This window comes from Protopterus annectens, chromosome 2.part2, assembly GCF_019279795.1.
Source record: "Protopterus annectens isolate FY-2018-M chromosome 2.part2, PAN1.0, whole genome shotgun sequence".
NCBI lineage: Eukaryota > Metazoa > Chordata > Ceratodontiformes > Protopteridae > Protopterus > Protopterus annectens.
The window spans coordinates 155874930-155895662 of NC_056730.1; the positions used below are offsets into that span (position 1 = coordinate 155874930).

General features: G+C 39.8%; 1 protein-coding gene across 1 annotated transcript in view; it reads left to right on the plus strand.

Annotated features, from left to right (window-relative positions):
• The window catches only part of IPO11 (importin 11), a gene marked incomplete in the record, with an annotated part of 3749854 nt that overhangs the window by 284905 nt on the left and 3444216 nt on the right, over nt 1-20733 (plus strand). Inside the window, 1 exon segment of the mRNA XM_044063824.1 lies at nt 6304-6436. Within this exon segment, the coding sequence (XP_043919759.1) occupies nt 6304-6436 (133 nt within the window).

Sequence of the window (20733 nt, forward strand, 5' to 3'; positions counted from 1 at the left end):
TCCATGCAGACATGGTTTCCCTGAGGACTAATCCCTCCTTTATGCCCAAGGTGGTATCTATTGTGACTCTCAACCAGGCCATACATCTACCCACCTTCTTTCCAAAACAAGGGGGAAAGAATTTTGCACTCATTAGATGTGCACAGACAGCTCAGATACTATCTGGACCGTACTGAACCCTTCAGGAAAACAGACTAACTACTTGTCAGCTTTACCCCAGGTGCAGAGGGGAAGCCCATTTCCAAACAAACCATTTCCAAATGGATATCACACTGTATCCATTTCTGCTACAGATTACATGGGACCCCCCCCTCCACTAAATCTATTTGAACCCATTCCACTACAGCAGCCTCCACTTCTACAGCATTTGTCAGAGGAGTTCCCACTGGGGACATCCTGGAAGCTGCCACCTGGACTTCTGTCCATACCTTTACCAAGCATTACCACCTACCTCTATTTTCTATGGCTAGGGCAGGGTTTGTCTCTGCAGTTCTGCAGGGCTTGCTGACCCAGGCCTAGGTCTCTTACTAATCCTACCAACCCTCTCCTCAGCTTTGGGAATCCTCCCACAGGTGATGACTGCAACAATGAAACATGAAGAACATAATACAGTTGTGTACACTTACCATAAATATAGATGTTTGAGTGTATTCACTGTTAGTCTCTTCTATCTTTAGGGTGACATAAGCTTCTCTAGGTGGCTTTTAGCCACCAAGACCTCTTTATCATATTACTTGGGCTTCTGACTGGTTAGGGCAAGAAAAACTGATGTAATGACGTCAGAAAAACATTGACTTTGGTATTCGGGCCAGCAGTGGGCTACCACAGCAGGGATAACCCACAGGTGATGATGACTGCAACAGTGAATGCACTCTAACATCTGCATTTATGGTAAGTGTACACAACTGAAGTTTTCTTCCACTAGAACAAGGTGAATTGGGATTACCTGATATGAAGGGGTATTTCAGATCAATGCAGTTAAGGCTCCTATACATAGCAGAAGCAGAAAACTATAATTCAGACTGGAAAGAGATGATGATGAAACCTGGAGGAAGCTCAAGAAACAAGGAGAGACTGGGATTTTAGATGGAGACTTACGTTTAAGGGGAATAACAGTCATACAGAATATTATATCCATAATGTAGCAGAAAGTATTCCAAGAACTAAACCAACACAGGGATGGCGAAGAGAGATTCTGCTGATGGGGGTGACTGCAATTAGGGATACAGGCAATAGGCGGATGGAATTTATTGGAGGAAACTGGCCAAGGAACCAAGGTATTGGGAGCAAATAACTAGATTGGGAATGGTGATAGAATGGGTAGATGCCAAAAACTTATTTGGACGAAATTGTCTTCCCTGCCAAGTACTGCTGTTGGAGTGTAGGCAAAGAGAAAGACATAAGGGGTGGTAAATGAAAGACCACGATTGGAAGAGTTTTTAGTAGACTCTAGAACAAAAGCTACCATTAAGAAAGGAATAATTAGTAGAGCATGTAAAATATTGCATGATAACTGTAAGAATCAATCAGAGGAGGTTAGAAAGGATTGGGAAGAGAGATGAGATGAGCAATTCACAAAGAAATAATGGAGGGATTTATGTATGTCTCCCAAGTATGCAATAAAGTCTAGAAGATTAAGGATCTTTGGAAGTGTTTACATAGGTATTTTTATACCCCAAGTAGATTCGAGGTAACAGAACATATTTTCTGGGAGTGTAATGAGTTGGCAGACCTTAGATTCCCTGCAGACTGCTCTGTCAGAGATACTAGATGAGCAAATTGGTGTAACTAAGGGAATTAATTTTTGAGCTATGATAGAGAATAGGAGTTGTCTAGACTTAGTAAGGCCTTGCAGAGTCTGAATATGATGGCTGCCAAAAAGCAATTACTAGAAAATGGAAATGTGTGTCTACTCTAAACCAACTTTACTAGAAGTAGCAAAGGTAGTAACACAGACAAAACAACTGGAATATGGGCCTTTAGAAAAGGGTAGGAGCAAATTACATAGGAAAAAAATGGGAATTGTGGGATCAGTACATGCAGCAGAGGAACAAGGTTTAAAGCATGATTTGAATGAGCTATGTAATGTTTAACTGACAATGATTGGATGTATTAAAAGTAATCTATAATATTTGCAGCTACAGTTGTCAGCATGGTTTGTGTACTGTATAATGTTTGCAACTGAAATTGTTGGTATAGTTTATTTTTATGTATTTAAATGCAAGATTGCCTATGTCATACATGATAAAGATGTCTCTTGTTTAAAAAAAAGTTTATTTGAATATACGTGTAGTCAGACCATTAGCATGATGCTGCTGTGTTTGCATATGTAAAATGACTAGAAAGTATGAGGAATTGACCCTAGTTTTTTTCAGTTCACAAGGACATTTGCCACTATTTGTGTGAAGTATGATGAGCTTTTTTGTGACTTCTGAATATGGAACACAAAACTGAAAGAGAGTGCTTTGCAGGTTATTAGAGGATAGAAACTGAGAGGATATGCTAGAGTTCATTTATCAGGTTGCAGAAACCTCATTATATTGACTGACTGATTACCTAGTTAGTCCATTTCAGGGTTGTAGTAGATCAAATGCGTGTCCCAGCAATTTGTGTGTACAAGATAGAGAAACTAATTGTACACAAGGCACTTGTTAATTTTAACGCACATGCACAAACATACTTATGAATAGTGTACAGGATCAACATTTCACCTATATGTCTTTGGCGTAAGGGAGGAAACTGGAATAATAGAGAGGGTCTACAAAGACAAAGTAAAGGACGTGCAAACCCCACACAAAGAGCACTCATGTGCGAGCCAAATTGGAAAAATGAGAACTTTGTTGCAGCAAAGCTGATCACTGTATTGCTATGCTAACCCGATAACATTGTATGACTGAAATGTCTTGACGCCAACCAAGTGTTCGGCAGAGTGGAATGGTAATATCTAAGAGCATTTTAGCGTGGTTTTGATTAAAACAAACATTTGTTAAATTACTGTTCCAAATATATGAAGGATCATATTAAATATATGAAGGGTCATATGTGAAAGATCTTTTATACAGGTTGACACAGGCAGACCTTTCTCAATTGTTTCAGATCATCAGGGTCATGAGGCATTGTTGTCCCCATCCTCTTGATATTTGCTTTATATTTGTAGCCATTGGTGGATGCTTTGAGAAGCTCAGATGTATCAGTATCTTGGGGGGAGAAATAAACATAAACTAGCTCAGTATGCAAATGATTTATGTACCCACATTTATTGTTTTAGAAATCCTTAAAGAAGTCTTGACAGATACTTTACATGATATTTTGGACATTTGGGAAGATTTCTAACTATAAAATTAATGTTGGAGAAGCACAAGACGACATAATAATTGAAAATCCTACAGTGGAAAGTGAAACTGAGGATTGCTTATTGAGGAATCTGGAGGAAGATTTTTAATAAGTGGGAATTTGGTTATGTCAGAGTGTGGAGGTATTAGCAGAGAAGATTTATGATTTTTTTTGTTTAGGAAGAATTATAACAGATGTTAACAGGTGGAAATATATTACAGTTAGAACTGGGTGAACATTTTCAAGCTGTTCAGTACACATTTCAGATGTTCTCAAGTTTTCACATCTAGAAATTTATGAAGGAGGTGACAATTGTTTATTAGACTTTCTGTGAGTTTAGGAGACACCCAGTGTATCGGAGTATTCTTTAAAAGAATAATTTCATTAAAAAGAGTAGGGAAAGCTGGGAATTCTAGATCGAAAGGGATACCATGTAGCGATACAGATCAATTTGTTTAGTCTGCAGAATAAGATTGAGTAAGTAGCCAAGTGGAAATTGTTTATGCTGACGTGAATTGGGGTGGGACTGGATTATGTCTTTGAAACATTGTTGCAAATTTTTGCGGGTAAGAATTACCTGGTGGGTCAAGGATACAAATTACTAACAGGATACAACAGTTACTCTAAACAGATTAAGACAGTGGAAGAAATGCATCTTATTGGTATGCTTTTGAAAGGAGGAGGCAGAGACTTGCAAAAATTGGTGTAGGAACTATTAGTGACATTTGAGTAAAGTAGTTTGATGGATAGATTGGAAATGGACTGAGGTTGAGTATGATGTGAGAGAAGATTGGAATTTGGAAGTTTGAGTGTTGAGGACTGCAGAAAAGAGGCTGAATATCTTCCCTGAAGAATGAACTGGACTTGTAGTTGTAAACATGGAGTGCAGCAGTACAGTCTACAAGGGGATTAGGCAAAGCCGTAATAAGGCTTCTTACAATGGAAGGAAGCATGCAGAAACAGATTTGGGTATTAACATGTTCGTTGAGGAGTGGAAATAAATTTGTCATCTTGTTGGATATACGTTGTGAAATAGGAAATTTCAAATATTTGCTTGGAAGGGTCTGAACGAATATTTTTATTCTCCATCAAAGATATAGTAGTGGGCAATGCTGACAACCTGCAAAATTAGAAGTAAGAGGTACTTTATATTTGTTTTGTGAATGTGAGGTGTTTAGTGACTTCGAGATATATCACTGGTCAGGGAAGTATTGTCTAGAGACATTGGGTTGGCTGATTGCATGTTACTCCACTTGCTAAGAAGTGCTTAACAAAGAATTAGAAGATTGTGAGCAAACCTGATATTACATTGCTAAAAGATTTGGACAAGGGAAGGGAAGGGAAAGGTTTGAGTGGAAAGTCGAAACTACAGTATAAGCAAAAATGAAAGAGCCGGATGGAATATGTGAAGGAGTAGGACAGTTCCTAAAATTCTGAGTTTGGGCAGGTAGTGGGACAGTTTTTAGGACGTACTGGTTGCCTGTATAGTTAAGACAGTGCACATGTATTGAAGTAGGTTTTGATTAAATTTGACTGCAGTGAGTTTCATGATAGTCGAGGGCCTCTTTCAGTATAAGTACCACCTCAGGTCTCCTCTAAAAAAAGGCTACTAGCCTAGTGGGACTAACTCAGTCAACAAAAAATAAGAAAATCCTTTTGTTACAGGTGAACTACTTATTGCATAATGAAAAGTGAAAGTATTTTTTTTGTGAAAATGGTTATCTACTATTATCTTCCGGTATTCCTGTTCCTTTTACAGTGTTTGGCAGTTTTATTTATTAGGTACTAAGTGTTCATATTATTTCGTGTTTAATTGGGTTGTGTTGAGTAGCTCAGCATTGTTTAGTTAAAAAAAAAAATGTATGACTGGAATGATTTGGTAAAATGGCTGACACACCATAGTTTTTTTCAGCCTCTCCTTTGAAATCCTATATCTTGTTATGCATCTTTATGAATTTTGCTCCATTGGTCGGCAATCACCACTGCAGTACTACCACTGAATGCCCACTGGTCTGCTGTCATCACAGCAGTACTATCAGTGAATGTTTCCATTTTGTGTGTGCATTTTCCCCTTGAACTGGAGACTCTGAGATTGTGGAGAAAGTCCCAGATAGTGTTGGAAATACTTTAAGGAAGTGCCAATCCTGACTGACAACATGTTAATGGAAAGAGTATCTGTTATTGTCAGTTTATCCAGAAAGGGATCTGTAGCTGTTGGAATAACAGGATATCCAAGGTAAAATCTCTGTGAGAGTTCAGGTCTTAGCCAAAGGGCCAAGAAACAATTGAAAGTACATTTACATTATGCATGCAGAGTCTGTTATTAGGATAAGGAATGACTGTTTTTAGGGTAAAGAACAATTGCATTGTGCCTAATCCCCTTAACATCTCCCCACACACAAAGCATACTGAACAAGTCTCTGCTGTTAATTCAAGTTTCAGAAATTAAGGAAAGCTTCAGTATTTTCAGTTGTAGAACACTACAGACAGCTTACAGCATATCTGATTTTCTTTTCTGAGCTTAGACTGCATTCATTGCTTCATATATGGATTAAATGGGTTCTTAACTGGCTACTGAAATATTCTGCAGTGTAGACACTTTGTTGATGATATCACTGGCTAATTAGGCTTCTGTTGGTCTTTATTTTACTTTGATGAGTGGAGAAGTTGTAAGGATAGGTTGCTCATCTTAATGGCTTGCCTATTTTCTTGCAGATTTTCAGAATTACTGCTGCCCACTTCTGCTGGCATTGTAGATGGAAACCATTTTCTCAGAGTTGTCATTATAGGAATTGACTGTTACATTGCACTGCAATGTGCCAGTCCCATATTAACTTTAAGAATAGAGGGAGACTAAGGTGTTAATTTTGCATTTTGTAATTTTTATTCATTCTCAAGTTTTACTGCTTTGAGAATTGCTTCATTAACTATGCATCCCTTAACCATTTTTTTATGTGGGTTGTTTTACAGTTAGCAGCTGGAGTCTACAGTTTTGCTTGCTCTCTGTGGAATCATCAGACTGACACATTCCTTCAGCAGATATGTTCAGGAGATGAAGCCGCTGCAGTCAATTCACTTGAAAGAACTCTGCTGTCACTAAAAGGTACTTGCTATTAACCAGAGTTTTGTTATATATTTCTGTTGCCTCTCTAACTCTTTTTCCTTTTTTTGTTAAAGTGCCATATAATACAGAGTATGAAGTACTTGTAGCTGTAAGCAGATGTTGCAACTTGTTTTATATTGTTATACCAGCAGCAGGTGAAGAAATGCCTGTGTAAGATTTATACTGAATTTGTCTGCTAATTATAACTTGGCAGACAGAACTTTATTTCTTATCAGTCTTCTCACTGCAGAGACTGTATAGCTACCATGGGAGAGCTAGACAGAGGGAGCAGTGATTACAGAAGACATGACTGTCAGCTCTGGTTGTTGACAAGTGACATTTTAATGAGTGGGATGACTGGATTGCTACCCTTTGTACTTGGTGAGATGCCAGACATGCTTAGAAAGCCTTTAACAAAATTATTTAATACTTCCCTTGACTGTGTGATGGTGTTAGGGAACCCGAGGATGACTACAGTCCTGCTGCAGCTCAAAGGGAGGGGGGATTTCAAGAAGGTGCTGAATTCTTGTTGGATTCTTGTTACTTCCATCCATGGGAAACTAATGGAAGTAATTTTGTAGTGTGTGCTGGTTGAATTCCACCTTGGGGGACAATGGGTGTCAAAATGACAGTGTCATATTTACTGGAGAAAATTGGCAAAGGAACCAAGGTAACTAGAGAGGGAAAGGTGATAAAGTGAGATGAAGTAAAGAAGACATTTGGATTGCAGGCTAGGGACTGCCTTCCCTACTAGGATTTAATATCGGAGCTTAGTAAAGAGAAAGGGATATGGGAGCCTTAACTGAAAAACCTGCTTTGGTAGAGCTTGTAGTTGAATCTGGAACAGAAACTGCTGTTAAAAATGAATTGTGTTGCACAGTAACTGTAAGAGTTAATCGGATGAGGTTAGAAAAGATTGGGAAGAGGGACTGGAAAAGCAGTTTGCAAAGTAACAATGGAAGGACATATTCATGACTCCAGAGTATGGAACAGAGTCCAGATCATGTAGGAGTTTTGCTTGGAAGTGTTTGCATAGGCATTTTTACATCTCAAGCAGACTTCAAAGAAATTTTCCCTTTGGTAGACAGCAAATGTTGGAGGTGTGATGGGAAGAAAGAGGCAACTAGAAACGCATGTTATGGGAGTATAATGATTCTGCAGATCTTAAAAACTCCGTACAGAGTACTTTGTCAGAAATATTTAGTGAATAAATGGCTGTAACTAAGGAAATTATTTTGTGCTGGGACACATGATCTGAATTGCCTAGACATAGTAAGCCTTGTTAAGGTTGGTCATTCAGTGAAAGCTGTTAAGTATAGCATGATGACCAAATATGTAATGGCTACAGCCCTCCCCCCACTATTTATATGTAGATACACATATTACATATACCATTTGATTAACATGTAAACTTACCAAATGGAAAAAATATTGCCTGCTCATATGTTAAAAAAAGACCACAGAGGGATTGGGAATGCTACCCTTATAATAAAAACTGGGCACCTACACCACTTAATGTTGTGCATGTCCACAACCCTCAGACAATTAGTACTTGATTAAAAATGCTTAATACACTATGTAGCATTTCTCCCACACCTCCTTACCATAAAGTCATGAAAGAAATCATACAAAAAGAACCTGTGCGTAATAAACATGTTGATGAAAAAAATGCTGTTGATGAATATCTACATTCTTTATAATTATCAACAACATGAGCGGTCAACTAAGTTCATACTACTGTTCGTGTGTGTGTGTTCCCTTTTTTGTTTACATTGGTATTTATTTTTTCTGTTCATGGACCCATTTCCTGCCTCTTCTATCTCAATATAAATCTCATTATGTCCAACTCTTAAATTTTTCTTACTCCTTTTCCTAACTTTGATATGCAGTGGTGAGTGGGAAGGAGTGTAACTTTGTCATACTTGCTAACCACCCCCCCCACCCCCACCTCTACATACATGCACATACACTCTCGAGCCATGTCCGCCTACCAGGTATTTTGTTCTCTCTCTCTCTTGAGTGAAAAACAGGCTGTCAATTATTTAATCCCCCATCGCATTGACTGACTGTTATGTAGGTGCTCTTTAAAAGTTGGGCTGTAGGTGGCATAGTAGATGACATTTAGAATTTAATGTAAAGAAGTGAAACGTGTAGTTTGGGCCAGAGCCGGGGGGGGGGGAGGTATAGGGAGATACTTTAAGGTGTTTGTTTTGTTAATGTAGAGGTTAACAGCAGTGAGTGTAGAGAACACAGAGGAAGAAAAAGTTGTGGGAATAATCATCTCTAAACTGTGTTATATTGCACAGTGTAAGAAGACTGTAGTAAAGTCTGATAAAATGTTTGGCTGTATTATGAAGAAGTTACATTTAGGTGAAGCAAGTAAGTGTCTTAGTGCAAGGAACACTCTCCACATCTGGAATTCTATGACAAAATGAAGACAAAAATATATCAAAGTGGTGGATAGTATGCAGGAAAGGACCACTTTGAAATGATTGAGGATAAGTATGAAGGCAGTGTTGACACCCTAGACGTATTTTAGACTAAAAAGGGAACTGTGTCTTGATTACTTACAAACTGGTTTTCATGGTCAGAAAGTGTGATAGAGTTTAGTTTGATGGGGAAATGAGAGGGTGAGACAACATTTGAAAGTCGTGTCTAACTTGCAAACATAACATTTTTCAGAAAACGAGAGGAAAGTGATGGTAATGTCTAGGTCAACATACAGTTCAGGATGAGTTAGGGATAGGTTTTAATATAGGTCTGGGAAGATGCCTAGTTTGAAGCAACACTCTGGTGAAGTTGATGAATCACTGCTTGCTTATTTCCTCTTGTTTAACTTGTATGTTTGTGTGTGGAGCATGAGTAAGGAGAAGTTGTAATTGGAAAAATGGCTGCTTGTCACTAAGCCTTCCTTTCTTGCTTCAGGCTAGCCTTATGCTTTTGCTCACTTAAATTGCTTAATCTTTGGGCATCGCAAGATGCGTTTTGAAAAATTTTTATGACAGAGGCTTCCAATGTGAATGCAAATTGAGTAAGTTTTACATCTTTAGAAAACTTTCTAGCTTGCTCAGTCTGGATGGTTTTGAAAGCAATGTATAACTTTGTTGTATCTGTTTGTACTGACTGACATGTTTATGAAGAGCTGTTGTGTACACTTCTGGTCTTATTTCCATGGTTAACGTAAGGTGCTATCCTCTGACCCCTTCTCTCATCAGTCTCCATATATCCTTTAAATAAGCTACCCTTACACAATGTGCAGATGACTTCACTCTCATCTTCTCAACTGATACTTTTTCCCAGCTACAAACCATTACTTAAAATGCATTCACTTTCTTTGAAAATTGGCTCAAAGAAAATCAACTTCTCTTGATCCCTAAAGAAACTGAACTTCTCCTGTTCCTTCCCAAACCCATAACATCCCTCAAAGACTGCTTTAAAGTATCTCCTCTTAACACTGAGATTGAATTAGTCTCGCATACTAACATACTTGGCATCATATAAAAACCTCAGCTTTGTCCGGCAAAGAAATAGCTGTATTCAACTGGACGTATAAGAGAATTTAAGTACCTTTATCTGCACTCTTTTTCAAATAATACAGTATTTAAATTGATTTAACTGTGTTGCATGATTATTAACTGAACTGGAAGTTTTGACTCTGTTCTTCAGTCAGTGCTTGCTTGAATTTTATTATTTGTTAGTAATTGCAGGTGTGGGGGTAGCCACAATCTTAGTGGCTTTGAAACTGCCCGCCCCTCTTGTAAATTTGTGTTTGGATACTCCTTCTGGGCCCATCTCATTTGCTCATTCAACTGAGTGCAGTGAGATCATATTCTGATTTCAGGCACTCCTACTGTGTACAAAGAGAGCATCTGGAAAATAGAACAACAAAAAAAAAAATTTCAAGCTTGTTTCCTGCCTTTCCTGTTAAGTGGTCTAGACTGTTAGTAGGCTTCTGAGCCCCCAAGCCCTTCTGTGTTGGAGGGAAGCCTTCTAGCTTAGTTTTGTTTCTTATAACTAGCCAGTTTTCTAGTTTCAGCACTCAAATCTGTTTCTTTGAACTCAGCACTTGTTCAGAACTCATTGTAAGCACTACATAAGCTGCAAATTACTGCAGCACTCAACTTTCCTCACTTGTCTAGTGGAAAGCAGTTTTTAGTACTTAATAAATAAGCACTTATCCAGGCATGTCTAAGGGTCAGCTCCCAGTGATTTCTCCTATCTGATGAATCTGGGCATCTTGGGGCAATGCAGCAATTGCCTCATGTACACAGACAACCCTCTCCTCCTACCACCCAACACTACAACCTGTGAGAGATGCACTTATATAGCCAAGCTGGAAGCAAAGCTCTCTTCACCCAAGACTGGACTAGACAGTCAGGAGGAGAAGGTAAACACTTGCACCACACCACACTCATCACATAGTCCCTCAAAACCTACACCACCAAAACACACACATAGAAACACAAAACACACACCTACATTCGTGGAGGCTGTCAATAAAAACCTGCCCAAGCATCAGGGACATCCAAAGCATAAACGCAAGCAAACTCCACCCCCCAACACAACCCAAATGACACATAGCCCACAAACTCAGTGTGCCACTCAACCACAGCCCGTAAGGCATAACAACGTACCCAACACTCTAGTCATAGGTGACTCTATAGTCAGGCACACTGATGTTCCACTCACTAGACTAAACAAGGAGAAAGTTACTGTCAGCTGCCTGTCAGGTGCCAGGATCTGCCACATAACGCATGCACTCAGGTTACTCCACAATAAGTACAAATATGACACTGTCATTGTCCATATTGGTGTGAATGACCTGAGATGTACCTCCCTGGACTACGTGAAAAGAGACATGGAGGAGCTCTCCGATCTTGTATCCCAGGCAGGTATGACCCTAACCCTGAGTAGCATCCTGCCATCACCCAGAATGATACCACAGTACAAGGACAAAATGATTGACTTCAATAATTGTCAAAGCTTCTGGTGTCATTCTAAGGGGATCCAGTATTTGTCTGCCTGGGATGACATGATCGACAGTCCACGATGCTTTGCCAGAGATGGCCTGCACCTGTCGCCCTTAGGATTCCGGATACTGGCTAAGGCTCTTGCCACCCCTATAGTGCCTTTTTTAGGCAAGGTTCAAATGACAAATTCACCACCATAACAGGTACAAGCAAGCAAAATCTGAGGGTAATGCTACTCAATGCTAGAAGTCTAAACCTCAAAATGCACTCACTCGAGGCACTCCTTAAAATGGAGAACATTGACATCTGTGCAGTGACAGAGACCTGGTTCAAAGCTCCAGAGAGCACCCCTGCATTACCAGGCTTCAATTCATACCACACCTTTCGACCACCTAACCCAGAAAGAAGCACTAAAGGCGGAGGCGTGTCCATATTCATTAAGGATATCCACACCTCCAGGCTAGTTGCACAGCATATTGCATCTGAGATTATCCAAGTGCAACTAACTCTGGGCAAGACCGCAATCCAAATTGTAGCTTGCTACAGACCCCCCACCATGCCCCAGGATTCACACTCCTCATTTCTTGATACACTGGAAAGTATTAGGGTACAACCCAACACCCTAATAATGGGCGATTTCAACTACCCTACCATTAACTGAGAAAACTACTCATGTACCAACTCTTTTGCTCAATGTTTTCTAGAATTCATAAATTCCACCACCTTGGATCAACTTATTCACACCCCCACCAGGGACAGCAATATCCTAGACCTGGTCATTACCAACATGGGAAACCGGTGTTCCACACTAGAGGTCAATTCCTCGTTGGTCAGATCCGACCACAAGCTAATCAGCCTAGACATCCATATCCCACCCCCAGCCCCAATTAGGGAAACCATTGTAAAAAACTTCTCCAAAGCCAACTCCACACTTAAGACAGAAGTGGCAAACTTCCTGACACTCATGCAGATGGACAATAGAGGTATGACTGCCGAATCCTACACAAATGCACTTTATAAGCACTTACACGAGTGCATGGATCATGCTATCCCTAATAGAACCAAGATTTTATCCTCCAAAAAAAGGAAGCCAATCCTGGTGGTCCTCTGCCATTAACAAACTCTACAACAGAAGAAAGAAACTGTTGCAAAAAAGAGTAAAATCCCATGACTGGAGGAACTCCCTGGTCAACCTCAGTAAGAAGCTGAGATCCCTCATAAAATCCTCCAAAGCTAGTTATGAAAACAAAATTGCCACTGACTCTAAAGACAACCACAAAGCATTCTATAGCTATGTCAAGAATCTAAATGGGAACACAGATCTGCTCTGAGTTACAGCACAATGGCACTAAATATACAGAACCAACTGATAATTACCAACATCCTAGCAGATAAGTTCAGTGCTAACTTTACCCCCCTCTCACCCCCTAGAGGGCCCATCTCTATACCGGAAGAATGGAAAGTTCCTATAGTCACAGCTGCACAGGTAAAAAAACACACTCTCCAAAGCCAAGAACACAGCATCCATGGGACCTGACAATATCCCAGGCTGCGTTCTACACGAACTACAGAATGAACTGGAACCTTACCTAAGTACCATGTTCAATCATAGCCTCACCTCAGGCTTTGTACCCACTGAATGGCGCACTGCGACGGTTATCCCACTCCACAAAGGGGAGCCACTACGGACCCCGGGAACTACCGCCCCATTAGCCTGACGTGCCTGGTCTGCAAGGCCATGGAACGTATCATTGTGGAACTCATAAACAAAGACACTGGTAATCTCCAAACTCTGGACCCTACCCAGTTTGGATTTGTAAAAGGCAGATCATGTCTCCTAAACCTGATTGACTTCTTTGAAGCAGTCACCAAAGCCATAGATGAGGGTAAAATGGTTCACACAGCTTATCTAGATCTCGCCAAGGCTTTCAACACCATCCCCCACTCTGGAATTAAAGATAAGCTCACTAAATTAGGTATAAATCCCTATGTCACAAGATGGGTTGCCAACTGGCTCATGGACAGAACCCACACTGTGAAAGTAGTGGATTCGAAATCTGGCATCAGACCAGTGACAAGTGAGTACCACAGGGTTCAGTCCTGGGTCCCCTCTCCTGTTTGGTATCTACTTCTCTGAAGTGCAGGCCAGCACAGAAGGTCTTTGGCTAACAAAGTTTGCAGATGACTGCAAGCTAGGAGCCATAATCAAAACTCCTAACGATGTGGACAAACTACAAAAGGGCCTCACTGAGACAGATACCTGGTGTCAAAGCCATGGCCTGAAGCTCAATGCCCAAAAGTGTATTGTCATCCCCTTTGGTAAAAACTCTGTACCCATGAACTACCACATAGCTGGTAGTCTACTTAATGCCGAAAATGTGATGAGACCTTGGGACACAGGTGGACAGTAGTCTCTCCTTTGATATTCACATTGCCACAGTGGTCAGGAAATCCTTCTATGTGGCTCATCTCATCACAAAAGGATTCTCATCCAGAAAAAAAGAGGTCATTGTTCCCCTCTACTTATCACTCATTAGACCCATTATATAGAGTACAACGCCCCTTTTGGTATGTACCTCACAAGATATCTACAACAACTGGAAAGACTACAGAAATACCTCACAAAGAGGATTACTGGCCTCAAACAGATGCCCTATGCAGACTGTCTCAAAAAAACTACAGCTTTACTCCATCACATATCACCTACTCAGGGGCGATCTCTGCTTAACATACAAAGCTATGTCAAACCCAGAGCTGTTGGACATGCTCCACTTAAAGAAATCCCAATCCCTCCGAGCTACACACTCTAGGGACCTGAACCTTGTCACCACAATAAACAGAACATGCTGGAGGGATAGATTCCTGTCCCAGAGACTTCCCATACTCTGGAACAGACATCCTATCTATGTCAAACAGAGCTCCTCATTAGCACTCTTCATGAAAAATCTTGATGATTGGATGGGAAATGGGAAATTCACACCGGGGATCACTTCTGTGGCTCTGCTCGACAGGGGCACAGGAAAATAATTTTCTTGGGTGGCGAAAGCCAGGGTACATTTTTTGACTAGGCTTGTATGGGCCCTAGGGCCGATAGCCTAGTACCTACCTATGAACCTGTGATCAAATGCAATTTTCCTTCACATTCAGAATTGTATAATACACTAACCAGAAACTTGTCATGCCGTACAGATGAAAACAGTTCCTCACCAAGAAATCAAGTGCAACACTTGCCAAAGTTCATCTCCTTCCATGTCTAGTCTTTGCCTCCCTCATTCTCACCAATGTTCAGATCCTTCTTCAAACTACATTGGAGCTTTGCTGCAGTAAAGTAGACAGATTTGCAGCAAGCCTGCCATACAATTCCCATCACTGCATTGCCCTTAAATCATTTCACTGGCTTGAATTTACCCCATCATCTCAAGTTTACTTTAATTCTCCTTGCTCAAAATCCTATTCAGACCTTTATCCTGCCCTTTTGTCAGCTCCATTCTTAACCTTTACCAGCCAAGCAGTCCTCTGTGCTCATCTGAAAAACAACTCCCTGAAATTTACAAACCAAATAAATCTGTAGGCCAACACTTTTACTCTCAACTGTGGGGCAAAAACTTAGAATTCACCTCCATTGAATCCAGAATAATACTTTGCATTTGCTCAAACTCTCCTTAAAAGTATTCCTCCTTACCTCTCTGTTCTGTTTCTGTCTCATGCTTGGTTAATAATTATCTTCTGATGTCATTTAAGTCTTCTTCCATTTTCACGAACATATCTCCTTGCTATTACACTTTTGTTTTCTAATAACTCTTCTCCCTCCCCGCATATTGATCTTTGCTTTCTCTACTAATCTTTTATTCTCTTGATTTTCGCTCACCTGCAACGTCCTTTACTCCCTCTCTCTCCACCTCTAACATTCTCATCTTCTGAAAATCTTCCATTTTACACACTTTCCTCAAACAACCTTATTTCCTCTATTTGGTACCTCCTTTAGTCGCAATTAAAATGTGGTCTTTAACTTGAATCATTATCCTTAGATAATTTCCTTACTCCTACACATTATTATATTCTAATACCTATTCTAACTTACTGCAGTTTTGCTATTATCCTGCCCTTTCTGCTGTGTACAACACAATGCCCTCTGATTTAAGGTTTTATACTTATTTTGCATGGTATTATATCTCATTTTATACTCTGTATAACTCTCATTCCTTTTTGACATCAAGTATATTTTATTTTATTTTATTTTACATTTGTTTACCGGGCTAGTCTAACTGGATAACATGTCCATTTTCAGTAGAGGCCCGGGGAGATGAGCTCCTAGATAGGACAATGAAATTAACACAATCACAACTAATGACACATGAGACAAATACAAACTATTTACAGTACCTATTTCAGGTTATCACAGTAATATTTAGAGTGAAGAATACAGGCGTAACAAAGGAATGATAATACAATCAAGGTATGCTAGATATAGTTTAGTAAAATTAGTTTAATAAGGAGGTGTTGATGTGTGTGAGTAGTCAGGGCAGGAAGAGAAAAGTATTTGGAGACACATAGACTAGTCAGGTTTGGAGCATGGGCATAACCAGCGAGTTCTGAGGAACAATTTCAATTTATTTTTGAAACAGGATAGTGAGGGAAGTGTGGAGAGTTCATTTGGGAGGAGATTCCAGGATTTTCCTACTATATTAGAAAAAAGAGAGTCACCAGCCTTGTTGTTTGTTTTAGTAGTATGCATTAGAAGTTTCTGAGAAGACCTTAAGGATTCCAGGTTTTTATAGGGAGTGATAAGTGTGGACAGAATAGGTGTTTTGGAAGGTTTGTAAAGAGTGTTGTGGGCTATAGTTAGTTGATGGAATTTAATTAGATTTTGAAGTTCAAGCCATCCTAGTTGCTTTAAATTAAGGCAGTGATGGGTTCTAAATGGGTTGCCTGTTGCAAATCTTGCAATGTTATTGTAGGACATTTCCAATTTGCTAAGATTATTTTTAGATAGGTTAGTAAAAATAGGAGAGGCATATAGGAGAGACATAAAGAAGAGAAGATATTAGATGAGTGTGTACTATAGTGGTTCGAGCTGAAGGTAGGAGAAAGGATTTTATCCTATAGAGAGAGCCTAGCTTTTTGTTGACTGTTTTTATAGTGTTGTTAATATGGATGTCAAAGTTCAGATTATTGTCAATGGTGACACCAAATAGTTTGGTGGTTGGTTCAGGGGATATAATAGTGTTATTGGTAGAGTTTACTGAGAAATCCATTGGGAGGGACTTCTTAGTAGGAGAGAAAAGGAGGAGGTTAGTATTTTTGGTGTTTAGGAGAAGGCATCTATCTGTGAACCATTGCTCAACTGTATTAAATACTTATTGGGTAAGATAGAGAAGTTCTGGAGAAGAAGGGGCTGGGCATATCAGTGTAGAGTCGTCCGCATATTGTATGCATGTAGCTTGGGGGATGGCAAGGTAAAGGTCATTGATGAATATGGAAAAAAAGTAGAGGTCCAAGGATGGAGCCTTGAGGGACACCCAGGTTGACAGGCAGGTGGGTAGAGAGAGATTTGTGCCAAAGTACGGCCTGTTGTCTTTCATCAAGGTAGGACTGGAACCATTTTATGGAGGATGTATCAAGTGACAGGGATTTTAGTATTTTGATGAGAATTTGGTGATTTACCATGTCAAAAGCTTTAGACAGGTCAATAAATAGGGCTGAAGAGAGTTTGTTTAGGTTGCGGTTTTTGTTGATACAATCTGTGAATGAAAGAAGGGCAGTAGTAGTGCTATGTGAAGGTCTAAAACCATGCTGACAGTTGGCTAGTAGGTTATTTTGTGTTAGATGGTCAAGTAACTGTCTGTGAATGCATTTTTCCATGATTTTTGCCAGAGGTGAGAGAAGGGCAATGGGACGGTAATTGGAGAGTTCAATGGATAGACCTCCTTTGTGGAGGGGGATAATATGGGAAATTTTCCATAGACTTGGGATATAACTTTCAGTAATAGTTCTATTGATTAGGATAGAAATAGGATAGGCAATGGCTTTGGCGGATAGTTGTAGGAATTCAGCAGGTAGTTGGTCTGCTGAGGGGGAGCATGGTTTCAGTTTCTGTAGAAGAGTTTGAATATAGGATGTTGGTATGGGTTGAAAGTGAAAAGTAGGGGGGGTGAGGTTGATTCATTGGAAGGTAGTGAAGTTATTAGGTGATAGCTGACTAGCTAGTGTTTGTATAGCATCAGTAAAAAAGGTATTAAAAGCATTTTCTACATTCACTGGTGTTTTATCTTCATTGTTTTGAGGGTTTGGAGTAGTGGATTGCCCAGGATGGAGTAGTTGGTTGATACTAGACCAAAATTTCTGCAGCTTGTTAGGAATGGCTTGTTGGGATTGCAGGTAGTAGGTTTTTTTTGTCAGATAATATAGCTTTTTTAGTTTCATTTCTTAGTTGTCTAAATTTTTGTTGGTCAATAGGGTTTTTAGTTTTCCTCCAATTTGCCCAATGTTTGTTTCTCTTATTGATTTTATGTTTGGTTTCTTTTGAGAGCCATGGAGCATGTTTGGTTTTAATTCTAATTAGTCTGGATGGGGCATGGTGGTTGAGGATGGCAAGGAAGTTAGTTAAACCTGTATGATTTCTATGTAGCATCTACCTGGGCCTCTGCTGAATTTGAGTTTTATGCCCACTTGGACTTTTCCTGATAGACAGATGTCAAATAAATAAAAAAAAAAATAAAATGAATGCAAGAACTTTGTGATGTGCATGCCATTTTAGTCTGCAGCTTGTGGAATGTACTGAGGACGTGCAGATTCTGCCTAGTGAGCTCATCTTGATTTTAACTTCTCTTGTGGCCGGAGGTATGCCGTTCATTTTGTGCCTGAATGACCCAGCCAATGCACAACTGAAGAGCATTTGCAGTGTAGGTGGAATGCAACTGCAAAATGGTAGCCTGCCTTGCAAATTCTGAAGATCATGACTGCACAGCATTCTCCACCTTTGCTCCTTAAAGCATGCCTGCAGTACACACATTTACATTATGCATTTATTTTGAGTAATTTCCATGGTTTGATGCATGGATGCATTTTCTTTCACTGTTAGTAAGTTGAATTTTAACTTCTCCTTTCCTCCTCATTTATGCAATACCCGTTTAACACGGTTTGCATTTTTATCATCATGTAATCAGGGCTGAGGGTCTCTCTTCTCCTAAATGTCCGCATCTTGTTATTGGTCCCTGTAATGCATGGTCAAGCATCATCCTTCTAGCTTATCTTGCCAATTACTCAAGGTCCAAATCACACCATGTACTTTGAATCTGTGAAGTGAAGACTGTGACCATTACAACCTTAGCTCTTCTGGTTGTCCTCAGACATTCAAACCCATAAGACTGTTGGCCCTGTGGAGGTTCACTATCATCTTCAGAAGAATTGTCATACATGATGGCTACAAAGTGACTGAAAAAGACAAACAACATGGAGTTGCTAGATAGAGGCAGACTTAGCAAGAAGTTAGTAAGAGCTCTCTCAGTGCAAACGCCTGGAATTAAATAAAAATGGTGATAGAAGTTCAGTTAGTACAATGCCTGTATGACAGAAAAGGGAAAATGGAATACGTAGTCACATGTCATTCATCTGAAGGGGATGGTGCCTTGAGTGCTTGTTACAGAAATGCAACAAATAGGTAAGAAAAAAAGAAGTTAGATGCATAAAAAACAAGAGTTACATTGTGTTGTACAGGGCAGGATAAGAATACAAAAATTGTTGTGTAAAATGAAACTGGTGAAGCAGGTGAGGGGTTGAGCTTGTTACTAAGAAATGGATAGCTCAATTAAAAAACATCAGTGTTAGAAGCAAATAAGTACACACTACATGCAGATTCAGATTTACCAAAGGGGTCTGGTTTTCTAAGTTAAGTAGCTTAAAATTGTAAGTTATTAAGAAACCATAATAAGTGGTATTAACGGAATGCATCTGTAAGGCTCAGTTTTCCTATAAGCAGTTTTTTTGGCAGTGTTGATCTGCAGGAAATATGACAGAAGGGGCTAGGCTCAGGATAAGGCAGACAATCAGAAATTGACTTAACAGTTTGTACTAAGGGATCATTGCAGTGGGTCCTTGAGAGAGACCACAAATTCAAAGGGGTAATGGTACTGCCTATGCAAAAGGGAAGGGGAAAATTTAAACTACAGGAAGATGTGGAAATTGTAAGATTTTTGAATGTTTGTCATCAATGTTTTCACTTTGCAGCCCTCAGTGTGTCATGTTTTAGTCCACTCAGTTTAGACTGGAGGGAAGCATTGAAATATCTCTGGTGAGAAGCCCAGTAACACATGCATCGTAATGTAATTTTCAGAGAATATTTACCCGTCCATATTCAAGTACAGTTATATACACAAAGTCTCAAGTACATTAGTGGGTAAGAAGGTGAAGTAAGGTTTTAGTGTTCTCTCTTAGTTTTGCTTGCATTTGTTCAGTGATTACCCAGGTGTCTACACCTTTCTGATTTGTTATTGATAGGTCCTTAGTTGGGTCTTATTTCTTCACAGAGTTTGCCATTTTTTCATTGAAATTCTGTGTTTGGGGATGTCTGTTCAGTTGATGCATGCCATTATGCATTAAGCCATGTAGTAACTAATTTAGCAGTCTGAGTAGCTCAATAGGTAGCACACTTGCCTTTGGTGCAGAAAGCCATGGGTTCTATTTTCTATTCTCATACCAGGTAATTGTTTTTTTCCCCTCATTACTGGAATTGCAATGCAACATAAGTGAGTGTCTGGCCTTTGTGGTAATGCTTCTTTCTACTCTTGCTTTTCTCTATGTTTGTTTACATTTTTAATTTGCTCTGGGACCTCAGTCTTGTAGCTAAGTTTGCAGTTGTGGGACGATTGTGTTTCTCTAATTATACTGCTCTTTTGTCTCCAGAAGTAGAATTACTTATAAAAGCTAGCCGTTTGTATTTTAAATGTTTCTGGGCCTTAGTCTTGCAGATTCATTCACACTTGCAGCAGGACTGTGGACTACTGCCAGATTTGATCTTTGTTTTGTCTGTTTATTACTGTATTTTTCTCCCATAAACAGGGTTTCTGGTAAATTCCTGCGTAGTCTGCTGCCTTTAACTGTAGTAAAAGTCAGAAGTGACAGTATTTTTTTCTGCTCCAGGATTCGTGTTTCACTGTTGCAGTCATTACATTTGGGTAATCTGGTGGCAGGTTGTCCTCAGTCGGCCTGATTAACAAAGTCTTGGGTCCTGGGTCGGTTGCTGTCCCTTCTTCCATGACGCCAGGTTGTCAGGGGTATAAAACATGCAGCCCGACATCATTACCTCAGTCTTTCTTGCCGTGCAGTGCC